This window comes from Babylonia areolata, chromosome 27 (assembly GCF_041734735.1).
Source record: "Babylonia areolata isolate BAREFJ2019XMU chromosome 27, ASM4173473v1, whole genome shotgun sequence".
Lineage (NCBI taxonomy): Eukaryota > Metazoa > Mollusca > Gastropoda > Neogastropoda > Buccinidae > Babylonia > Babylonia areolata.
In genome coordinates this window covers 7,645,294-7,657,750 of record NC_134902.1, presented here as the reverse complement: position 1 = coordinate 7,657,750, position 12,457 = coordinate 7,645,294, and the positions used below count along the sequence as shown (strand labels likewise).

Genomic DNA, 12,457 nt, shown 5'->3' with positions numbered 1-12,457 from the left:
AATGTCATTCAGATACATGTATACAAACAAAGAAACACCGAACAACAACACTAACAACAAGAAAGGTTCCTGACTAAGTCAGAAGTATCAGTATCAGTAGCTCAAGGAGGCGTCACTGTGTTCGGACAAATCCATATACGCTACACCATATCTGCCAAGCAGATGCCTGACCAGCAGCGTAACCCAACGCGCTGAGTCAGGCCTTGAGGAAGAAAAAAAGATAACAACAACAATAATAATAATAAATAAATAAATAAATAAAGATAAAATAAAAAGACAATAATGATGATAAATAAGCAAATAAATGTAAAACACACACACACACACACACACACACACACACACACACACACACATGCATAACAGATATGCAACAAACATGCAGTTTCACGGACATGAAAACATAAACAAATACACATAAACGTACACGAGCCCCGACACACACACACACACACACACACACACACACACCATCTCCCGAATTACCCACAGGAGAGAGGGAAAAGTAGCTTATAACCAACTAGGGACACAAAGCCGAATGTCAAAAGAACAAGCATTCTTTCTGGAAACATAACAATAGAATAAGCGTTCTCTCTGAAAACATGACAATGAAACAAGTGTTCTTTCTGAAACCGTAACATAACAGCGACTGTACAAACGTGGAAACATAATAGAATAAGCGTTCTCTCTGAAAACATGACAATGAAACAAGTGTTCTTTCTGAAACCGTAACATAACAGCCACTGTTTCGTACAAACTTGAAATGAAATGCTCCCCACCTTTATGAACAGTTTTCAAGACATTGGTACTTTGAGCCAACAACAGGCCTCTACCAGTCTCTTTACGTCACGAAATGCACGTGCTCAGATGGATCATCAGGGTCTTATGGTTTGGGTTGGTCAGGATTCCGTGTAGGGATGTGACTGTAGACGTCCGAAATCTGCACTTGGCACTGGTTAGGATGGAGAGCTCCAATGTGGCTGTAGTTGTCCGTGCCCTGTACCCCCACAGGACTGTAGGCGTTCACCTTGTGGTGTGGGTTGTGTGATGCAGCGTGGCTGTTGCTGTCCACACCCCGTGCTGTGAGGTGGCTGTAGCTGTCTTGCTGCGGGTGGCCGTCATCCCTCCCTGCCCTCACACACCCCTCGCTGACGTCATGACGGGTCTGATGTCCCATGGGGGTCAGTTGCCCGACTGGAAAGTCGTTGGCTTCAGAATAGATGTTGGAAAGGTGCCTGTCCTCTGTAAGTGACAACAACCCAAAGAGCAAAGAAGCTGTTGTTACCTTTCTAAAATAAAATGTGAAAACAATAGAATGATCAAGAATGATTGCCAACTCGTTCTATTCTTCACAGAAAACAAAAGGTCAATAGAAAGCGCATGGAAAGACCTGGAAAGTTGTTCTCGGCACTCACAGTATCGTGCTGCCTAACGATAAATATATCATATTTGTTTTTATCAAATTTGATTGTTATACTTTTCCGTCGTCCATATCGCCTAAAGTTTTGCTTGTGTTTCTTTCAAACCACCTCCAAACTGGCGGGGCATGGTTTCCACAGCTCACGGACAAAAGAAGACCTGTTCGTATGGGAAATGTTTATAATAATGGGACATGTTTATGATAATGGGACATGTTTATGATAATGGGCTTGGTCCGCAGGTCTCACCGAAGAAGAGCGGAGAGAGCGAGAAGATCAATTAAAGCTGAGGACGTCCCTGTGGTGGTATGGAGTACGATAGAGTGTCAAGTGATATAGTGTAGTTTGGTGTGAATTTGTATACCACAGTTGTGCGATGTGGTGTCAGGTTACATGGCCCGCAACATGAATCCACCACTGACTGTGTGCACTTACAGTGGGTACAGCCACCCCATAGACTGAAATGACTTACAATGCTGACTTTGCACTGACCTCTGACTGGAGTCGCTGGGTGTGTGGGAGCAGCATCAGGAATCCTGAGGAAAGAGATACACCTTTCAGCTTCACTTCACACACAGCTTGAAGAAGGTGTTCGTTTCTTGGTGTGTGTTCCACTGTGTCTTAAATATCAGTGAAACACACACACACACACACACACACACACACACACACACACACCTACACACGCACACACACACACACACACACACACACACAGAGAGAGAGAAGGATACCTATCTATCTATCTTACATCTTTTGAAGACCAGAGACCATTTTGATTTCGAAGGGACAGAATCATTTGTTGTGTCGAGTTTCGTCCCCTGTGTTGTGGCCTATCGCGGTAAGTGAAGTTGAACGACCGACAAGAAACCCTTGAGGCCAAGTTGCTCAGGGCTGGAGTCTTGGTCGCTGTGTCTGAGAGGGGCCGGGTGAGTCCTGGATGTCTGCCCAGGTATGAGTTCCGCCTGGAGTTCCGTGGGGGAGTCCTGGTCAGCTTTCGCCCGAATGTTATGTTTTTATTGACGTTTTCATGGAGATGCAAACAGGACTGGTGAACTTCTTTGGATGTAGGGAATAAAGGGGGACGTGGGGGAGAGGCGGAGGGGGGGGGGGGGGGTTAGAATCTAATGTGTTCGGGCACAGACACAGGGGGAGGTTTGTATAGAGTAGCCTTTACTTGGATCTGCAAAAGAGATACTGTCCACCGCTAGCAGAGCAAATCATAAACAGGTACAACACGATAGCCGATGAAAACAGGGGAAAGTCATACAACAAATTGCTCTCTCCCTTTGACACAAATCAAATCCACAGTACTAAACGTACTTAACTACTCGAAGCTTACTCAGCTTTAGCTTATATACAAGACATTTTATTGTTTTAATGTTTGCATATGTCGAACAGTGAATTTCCGTTAAAAAAAAAAAAAGTCTGCAGTCTCGAGTCCTGAGAACATAACATAAGTGGTGTCTTCTTGATCATTTAGTGGGTGGAAGAGAGGAACAGGGGGGCGGGGGGGGGGGGGCGCTGTAGGTGGTGAAATATGTGATTGGTCCACAGAGGGGAAACTGCCGTCGTATCAGGCATGACGAATGATTGTCTCCAACCCCATCAAACACTGTTTATTATTTATTCATTTATTTGTTTGTTTCCTTATTTATTCATTTATTTATCTATTTGTTTACTCATTTATTTATGAAAACATTTTGTACGTGTTTCAATCATGAGAAGAATTGTTTACGAACACATGTTTTCCTCTACTGTCATGTTGTTACTCTCTCTCTCTGTCTCTCTGTCTCTCTCTCTCTCTCACAGACACACACACACTTCCATCTAATACCACTTAAAGTGGAAGACGTTAAACTGAAGACTACTACTACTACTACTACACCACACACACACACACACACACACACACACACACACCAAAAGCAAAGGAAAGGAAACCTTCAGTATTCTCCTTACCCTCGTTTCTTTCCTCTCCTCCAGCAGATGACCCCACAGACGACAATGGCGATGACGAGGACGGCCGCTGTCCCTCCCCCAGCGATGACTGCCACTGACGGGCCCTCACGGGACGGGGGGTCTGTGTCAGAGTCTGTGTCAGTATCAGAGTCTGTGTCAGAGTCTGTATCAGAGTCTGTGTCAGTGTCAGAGTCTGTGTCAGTGTCAGAGTCTGTGTCAGAGTCTGTATCAGTGTCAGAGTCTGTATCAGTGTCAGAGTCTGTGTCAGAGTCAGTGTCAGAGTCTGTGTCAGTGTCAGAGTCTGTGTATCAGGAGATGTTTCTTACAAGAAGCAGGAGAAAAGAGAGAAGAAGAAGGAAGAGAAGTAGAAAAAGGAGGAGGGGGAAAAGCAGAACAAGAAGGGGGAGAAGAAGAAGAAGAAGGGGGTGGAAAAGTGGAAGGAGAAGAAGAGAAGAAGGAGAATAAAGAGGAGGAGGAGAGGAAGAAGACGAAAAACCGATTCTTATGTGGATCAACAATTCAAATGCTATGGCGTTCCGCAAGTCCGTCTTCCCTGTTCTGTCAGAAACAAACACGACTAATGTGGTCTTGTTTGATTTTTGGGTTTTTTGGGTTTTGTAGAGTAAGTAATATTCGGCTGTGTACATCTACACACACGAGCTCACTTGCATACCGATGATCACCCGCGAACGCACGCACATAAATACACAATTACAAAAATGTGGGCACACATGTAAATAGGCAAATCTCTCTCAGTTGAATAAGCGCCGATTTCGCAATCAAAAATTAATTCGAATCACAGATACCCAACATAAAACTTAAGCACACACGTTCATGCATGCATGCTGGCACGCGTGCATAGGAAAACACACGCTCTGACACACACAGAAGTGTGGAAAGACAGACAGACAGACAGAGAAGAAAACTGGAGGCAGACAGACAGACAGACAGACAGAGACCTTCACGGATGAAAGCGTCAGGGGGCTGTGGTTCACACAAGGCTGCTGTCCTGTTTAACTGCACGTTATTCAGACCAACAGGATCTGTTGTGCGTTTGGCCTTGATCTTGACCTGCCATTCATGATCATGATCAGAATAATCATAATTTTCATTATGATTTTGATAACAACGATAATAGTTATGACAATGACGACGACAACGACTACGATGATGGTGGTGGTGGAAATGATAATTCATTGAGGATAGAGATAATTTTCTGCTTGTCTCTGCTGGTAAATATCACGTTCACACCAATGGATACCCAACTGTCTATACAGATGTCCAGAAATGAAGTGTTTGACACGTGCCTTCCCACACTGAGGCACACAATTACTCCACCTTACAATCAATTCATTGCTGCTCTAGTAATAAATATGCGTGGTAAGCGATTGTGGGATAAATAAACAATTTGATTAAATCAGATTATGGTGCTTAGAACCTTGCCGAGCACTAAGGCCATAAGGCCATCTTAAGGCTATCGGCACGTTAGTATCTACTTCCAGTAAATGAATAACTGGATGAATAAGTAAGTAAATAACCACTAAATAAATACAGAATGAATAAAGAATTAATGCGATGAACAATGAAATGAATAAAATGAAGAAACCTATTAACAAATAATAAAAATACCCATAAATCAATAAACAACCGTAATCCGAATCATAGTAATCTTTTTGTGCTATGCCTCTCTCGTTTCTTTGTTCTGTAACGATAGCACTTCCATCTTTTCTTTGTTAAGTGCCAATAGCATTCCCATCGTTTTTGTTCGGGAATTATAACACCCCCCTTACCCCCATCGTTTCTTTGTTCTGTAATGAAAACATCTCCCTCGTTTCTTTGTTTTGTAATGAAAACATCTCCCTCGTTTCTTTGTTTTGTAATGAAAACATCTCCCTCGTTTCTTTGTTCTGTAATGAAAACATCTCCCTCGTTTCTTTGTTCTGTAATGAAAACATCTCCCTCGTTTCTTTGTTTTGTAATGACAATCCCTCCCTGATAACACACACCTCACACCCCCCTCGTACAAAATACACGGGTCAGCGGAGACACGGAAGGAGCAGACAGACAGAAGGAACACCACTGACACACTGTGCTGTCCCTTCACTGGCCAGCCCCACACTCACTCTGAAAGCAGACCCGGACACTATGGGAATCTGGCCCGTTTCCCACTGAAGCTCTGAAGATCGGGTTCTGAAGACTCGCCAAAGGGGTCTCTCGCTGTTGGCCACATCCACCAGGGACACGCTCAGAGACCTGTCGCCATCACGGGGCAGGGCGAACTTGAAGGACAGACAGGCGGGGCGTGATGTGGAGAGTGCTGGTGGAAGGAGGGGGGTGGTCAGCTGACTGCGGTCGCCCTTTCCCTCAACTGGGGATGAGAAGTCAGAACAGTGTCAGTGGCCGTTTTGTTGTGTTGGTTTCACCCCTTCTCTCTAAATAAATACATAAAAATAAACAAACACAGGGACGTATATACTATACGTGTATGTGTGTGTGCGTTTGTGTGTGTGTGTGTGTGTGTGGGTGTGGGTGTGAATGTGTGTGTGTGCGCAGGCGTGCGTGCACATGTGTGTGTGTGTGTGTGTGTGTGTGTGTGTGTGTGTGTGTGTGTGTGTGTGAGTAATGATTATTGGGAATGTACAGATGCTTCTCTGATGTTTTCACAACTAAGAACAAAAACACAATTAATACTTTTTGTATGATTTGAACACGGGGCATACCAAATGAAAGTATCTAATCTTTTAGGCCTGTTTTTAAACCGTCGAATAGTCAAACAAGAACCGCTCAACCTTTAATTTAGTGTACAATTTCTTAATCTGTATGATTTCCCATTCTGCAAGACAAGATGTTCTGTAAACATTAATCTTTCGACAACATCAAGTACATTGACTCCAAGACTGATGAATAAAGAGACTGAAGTTGATGGTAGACAGACACAACTTAGACTTTACTCGAGTGGGACATGTGCATCGTCACATACAGATCCAAGTACACAGATCAATGAACAACACAGTGAGACTGGGAGAGAGAGAGGGGAGGGTGGTGGTGGAAAGAGACAGACAGACAGACATATAGGGTAATGTAGAAAGAAAGGAGGAGAAGGGGGCAGAGAGAAAAAGAGAGAGACATACACACAGACAGAGAAAAGAGACAGAGAAAAGGAGAAAGACTGAGACTGAGGTGATTTATTCCTATCGGCTGCAGCCCCTTAGAAGAGGGATATACAGTAAATCTCACCAGCTGGGACGATCCTTGCGAGATTTCACCTTTCTTAAAGCTAATAATACAGTCTCGTCTTTTGTCATAACCATCATCACATATACCCTCATTTTCATAGTCCCTATATACTAACTGATTATGATAGTCAACATTTCGATCAAGAAGCTCCCTGAAGTGCTGAAACATGTTTCTACTCTAATACCATCCACAGGTTGAGTTCTTTTCCTTGGAAGTTTGTGCACACAAATCCAAAATTCTTTTTGACTTTTTATAGATTGAAGTAATCGACTAATAGGGCATTGTTTATGTTCCTTCTGTTTTTTTCTCCAAAGATGCATATATTCTCTCCTACCATCAGAGAGACGGACAGACAGACAAGACAGACAGACAGACTGTCACAAACGGAGGCTAACACACAAACAAACAGGCAGACACACAGACTGATACAGATATTCCATACCAATTTTAAATTGGCTGAACTCCACTGATCCACGTGCTGCCAGCTGCATTCTGCATGTCCTTTGTTTTCTATGAATTTCGCCCAGTCTGAAACACCACACAACACAGGCACTATTAATTTATTCATGTATTAACCCAGTTAGTTAATCTTTTGTTTGTTTTTTAATGTATCACTTTATTTAGTTCTTTTTTTCCTTTCATTTTTGACTCACTAAACAAAGTGAGTCTGTTACAATTCGGTGTTCAATTGTTTCTGTGTGTGTGTGTGTCTATGTGTGTGTGTGTCTGTGTGTTTGTGGTATACTTTAACACATTGCCATTTTCTCTATAAAAAACAACAACTTTGTCTGCCAATACCAAATTTGGCTTAAACATACTTGGAAACATTTCTCAGTCATATCAATAAAAGGTTGTACGTCTCCCGAATTTCCGGATCATTTACGCTTTATTTCGTTGAGGCCCGTTCCGGATTCCGAAAACATTATATTACCGCTTCCCAGTTGCCGGAACGTAGGCTGTGTGTGGTAAGAAGACGCCATGACCTCGTTTTTTCTGGTTCGCAATTAAAAGAAAAGAAACACAAATTCTGGACAGAACGCATACAGTGACACTCACAACACTATTGACGTGTTCACTGCATATGAATATTCTGGACACTGAATCAACTAAAATGAACACAAAAGAAAAATCAAATTGACGTTTCACTGAGTTTCAGTCAGCCTTGTCTAGACTGGTCTGTGCAGATCTTGACAAAACATGTTGCAGAGTATCTTGCGAGATGGCAACGTCTCATTTACCGCCAAATTAGAATATCTTAAACAATCATCGACGTGTTTACTGCATATGAATGTTTTAAAGTGGATACAGAATTAAGCTTAACTGGAATGAACTTAAAGAGAAATTGAATGGACGGTGTCGTAGTTTCTCGGTGAGTGTAACTACTGAAGCTTGTCGGACACGGATCTCTGCAGATGTAGAGAAAACGGCCACGTATTCCAAAATGGCATGATTTAAACGGCGTTATCACTTCGATTTACCGTTGTCTATTTATCACGCTAAAAGAACATGCTCAAACAGTAATTTTTGAACGTCATTGTTTGAGCCAAGTTAGTGCTGTGTAAAAAACTACTTGTTCTCGACCCAAACATGCATGGTTCGAATCTGCTTTTATGCCTTTAAAAAAAAAAATGTTTTAACGCGAAGTTTTATATAATTATAACAAATACAGAAAAAAACAAAATATTTTTTAACGTTTTTTTTTATAATTTGTTTTTTATCATTATTACTTCCTTCAGTGTGTATCACAAGTGAGTCTTGAAGGCCTTGCCTCTTGTTTCTTGCATGATCCCATTTTCAAAGCAGAGTAAGCAAAATCGATAAAAAGTTGATAAAATATAAATTTACGACAGATAACCTAGATTACTATTACATGACAACAGCAACAACAGTAGCAACAATAACAAGAATGATAATAATGATAATTTACAAAAATAGTAATTGTATAATGATTTACAATTACATATTTAATAAAATCTTTGTTGTTGCGAAATAGTTTATGGTTATTACAATTCTCTCTCTCTCTCTCTCTCTCTCTGGTGAACGAAGATCGTTTTATGTATATATTTGCTTATGTATATGGCTATATCTGTGCATATTTTTCACTTATTTTCGTGCATGTAGTGTATGTGTACATCCATATGTTATGTATGTGTGTGAGTATGCCTGCATTCCTTTTTCTCTCATCTTTATTATGTATTTTCCTTTTCGCCCTGGGGGCTGGATGTGAAGAAGCATACATGCTGATTCCACTTCCCTCGTCAAACCAATTCGTTGTTATCGACATGTGTGTGTGTCTGTTTCTGTGTCTGTGTAATTGTGCTGGCATGACAAACAGACAGACAGACAGACGGAGGACAAACCCATGGTGTATACCTATGGAACAGCAACCTGGGTCAACGGACAGGAAGTGGATGCGGACTGTTCCTCCGTCTTGTCCTTGAGGAGTGAAAGCACGAAACACAACCTGAAACACAGTGCATCCTGCATTGTACTGTGCTGTAGCTGCCATTTCCTGTTGTATGGGGTCGTGTCGTTTTCACCCTGTAAAGGTATTCTATTGTGCTTTTGTGTGTCTTGTTGTGCTTGTATTGTTTTGTTATAGTGCACAACAACATACGTTCCGCTGCGTTTCATTGAGATGCGCTGTGTTCCCTCTCGCTAACGTTTGCATTGCATTGCCTTTCGCTGAACTGCACTCCACAGTTAGAACCTGAAGTAAAGTAGTCGTTGATGATATCGGATCCAATGAAAAAGATGGATGCGCATTTGAAAAAAGAAGAAGATGCACACACACACACACACACACACACACACACATATATATATATATATATATATATATATATATATATATAACCCAGAACAAAGGAAGAATGTACAGTAAATGTTGCCAGTGTTTTATCAACAGTGACAGCAACAAGTCACACAACACTTCCTCCTTCCTATCAGTTTGCTGACAGTCAGACAGGGAGCAGTGAATCCAACCCAGCTGCTGTGTGAAAAGGTCAAATGAAAGCTGTTGGTACCCACCTTTTAAGGACATTCTACAACTGTTTCTTTGTTCATTTTTTGTACCAGTGTGGACGCTATGCATCAATAGCTTGAAGCTGTGTGGCTCTGCACCAATGGGAACATCAGCTACCGTGGGTTTTTGCTTTTTTTTGTTTGTTTGTGTGGTTTTTTTACTGCATGACACAGCTCCAGGCTCCAAGCTTCATTTAACCCTGCTTCGAATAACATAAATTGCTCTGTCATAATGAAACAAGGAAGAACGTTTTTCGAACATACAGCATTTTGGTTTTCGGTCAGGCTGCACATTTATGTGTCCTTTCTTTTTGATGTGACAGAATCATGTGAGTTGGTATTGAACAGTTGTTGATGCTCTCTGTGCTTTTCTCGTGTGCTGCCAAGACAATGTGAGGGGGGCAGACGCAAGCGCATGACTCGTATCTCTTTGCTGTCCAAGTGGTTTTGAGAAGACAAAAAAGATCAGGATTGTTGTGTACATATAAAGGGCCTGGTTTAGGGAATAGATCTTACCACATAATATTCCGTGAGTGACTGTGTAACTAGTGTGTGTTCGTGTTATATATATATATATATATATAGAGAGAGAGAGAGAGAGAGAGAGAGAGAGAGAGAGTGTGTGTGTGTGTGTGTGTGTGTGTAAGTGTGTGTGAATGTAATAACATATTTTTTTAACAAATAGTAAAGAGTGGTAACTCTCCATTCACAGGGTACACAACTTCAAGTCAGTGCTGCTTACGCTACCGATTCAGCTAGCACACAGGTAAATGAAAGGTACATTGGAACAAACTCAGTCATTTCCTCAAAAAAGGAAGCACCTGTGTGCTAGCTGAATCGGTAGTGTAAGCAGCACTGACTTGAAGTTGTGTACCTTGTGAATGGAGAGAGTTACCACTCTTTACTATTTGTTAATCATTTCATCTCCTGGCCTCATTGTTTGTTAATTTCCCTTTGTAATAACATACCCTTCAAATCAAAGGAACATGCAATTACGCACCAACCTTCCCAGCCCCAATAGGGATGTGCAGATGATGTGTCTGAGGTTCAGAAGCTGAAGGCAGTGTTCCAAAAGGCACAGTCCACCAGAAGTATCAAACATGACGTCCATCTGTGCTGGGTGCTGGATGTCAGAGATGACGGTGAGACAGGAAGGGGAGGACACATCCAGCAGTGGAGATTCCAGGACAGATGGTGTGTCTGGTACCACAGTGACTTGTGCATAACCTGTAGTATACAGTCTCATTACCATCCTTAATGTTGTTGTTGTTGTCTTTATTCAATACAGAGTGAGAATTGATAGACGGATGGATAGTTTAAGTGACATGCAGGCACACAGACAGACATATATGCGGGCAGAGAGATCGGACAAAGTGAAAGTGCCAAACCATAACAACACGGTTATGATGAGTACCTATCTCCCGGCGGCCCAAATAAGAGAGAGAGAGAGAGACAGGGAGAGAGAGAGAGTTCCCACCAGTCAGGAAGCCGCCGGTAACTCACTTCCTCCACAAACCTTTCCGTTTTTCAAGCGTCGATTGACCTCGCGTCGTGAGCCTTTCTTGTAACTGTGCACACACTATGACAATCACAGGCCACGACACATACACAGGGCGTGTGGGTTTTCAGGCAGAAGAAGAGTTGCCACTGTGTTCGGCAACGTGAGTCACACTAAAATGGTCCAGTCATAAGTGTGAGAGCTTTGTCCATTTCAGCCAGATAGGCAGAGATTCTATTGTTTCTTTCATTCTGTATTCACGTAGAAACCAACCAACGTTCTGTACAGACGCAGTAAAGCAGAAAAAAAAACCTGCTCCCACCCATCCCCATTTCTCAACCAGTTAACTGATTTGACCATGCACCTACAAAACGCACGCGCCCATTTCTGTTTCAGTAAATGCCACTGGTAAATAGGAGGCACTGACACACAACGCAACAAGTCATGATAAAAAGAATATAACGACACATTTCTCCTTGCTAGTAACTCCACAAAAGAAACTGACGTGTTCTTCACCAGAACTGTTTCCTGCATTTTCGTACAGAACAAATTTCGCTTTCCAACTTTCAATTCGGGCACGTTGACGACTTAAACAGATATGATACCATGAAAACTTTTTTTCCTGCAATCAAACCAAACAAGCTACGAACAAACAAAACCATGTCTGTCACATTATGGTGTTTCTCCATTTCATGTCTGTAATTTACCGTGTTTGAAAAGGCTGATGTTAACGTGAGGTTCTGTTTGATCAATTAAACATGTTTACATAGCAGTCTTTCCCAGTATTTTCATTATCGTGTGTGTCTGGTTGTGTCCGAGACACAAAGTGAGCACTGACCATGAACTGTGGATGTCACAGACACAAAGTGAGCACTGACCATGAACTGTGGATGTCAGACACAAAGTGAGCACTGACCATGAACTGTGTGTGTCAGACACAAAGTGAGCACTGACCATGAACTGTGGATGTTACAGACACAAAGTGAGCACTGACCATGAACTGTGGATGTTACAGACACAAAGTGAGCACTGACCATGAACTGTGGATGTCACAGACACAAAGTGAGCACTGACCATGAATTGTGGATGTCACAGACACAAAGTGAGCACTGACCATGAACTGTGGATGTCAGACACAAAGTGAGCACTGACCATGAACTGTGGATGTCAGAGACACAAAGTGAGCACTGACCATGAACTGTGGATGTTACAGACACAAAGTGAGCAACGACCATGAACTGTGGATGTCACAGACACAAAGTGAGCACTGACCATGAACTGTGGATGTCACAGACACAAAGTGAACACTGACCATGAA

The 12,457-nt window shown here is 42.2% G+C and overlaps 1 protein-coding gene across 2 annotated transcripts; it reads right to left on the bottom strand.

The window, feature by feature from the left end:
* LOC143301167 (uncharacterized) lies at positions 1-9,083 on the bottom strand. 2 transcript variants are annotated; one of them, XM_076615257.1, is made up of 7 exons: positions 8,991-9,083; positions 7,060-7,145; positions 5,504-5,748; positions 4,340-4,451; positions 3,381-3,501; positions 1,911-1,954; positions 1-1,242 (listed from the first exon to the last, which is right to left on the bottom strand). In XM_076615257.1, the coding sequence occupies exons 2-7, from the start codon at positions 7,106-7,108 to the stop codon at positions 884-886; spliced, it is 930 nt and encodes a 309-aa protein (XP_076471372.1). In that variant the 5' UTR covers positions 7,109-7,145; positions 8,991-9,083; the 3' UTR covers positions 1-883. The 2 variants fall into 2 exon arrangements, with proteins under 2 accessions (XP_076471372.1, XP_076471371.1); XM_076615256.1 differs by having other exon boundaries at positions 2-1,242; positions 3,381-3,513.
* Between the last annotated feature and the right edge of the window lie 3,374 nt (positions 9,084-12,457).

What these genes read in the sequence shown, in the direction of transcription:
- LOC143301167 (XM_076615256.1), bottom strand. Translation starts at nt 7,108, where the DNA reads ATGCAGCTGGCAGCACGTGGATCAGTGGAGTTCAGCCAATTTAAAATT. An exon ending in TGTCCGGGTCTGCTTTCAGA is followed by an intron (nt 4,452 to 5,503) that starts GTGAGTGTGGGG and finishes CATGAATGGCAG; the next exon opens with GTCAAGATCAAGGCCAAACG. An exon ending in AGGAGAGGAAAGAAACGAGG is followed by an intron (nt 1,955 to 3,380) that starts GTAAGGAGAATA and finishes CTCTTTCCTCAG; the next exon opens with GATTCCTGATGCTGCTCCCA.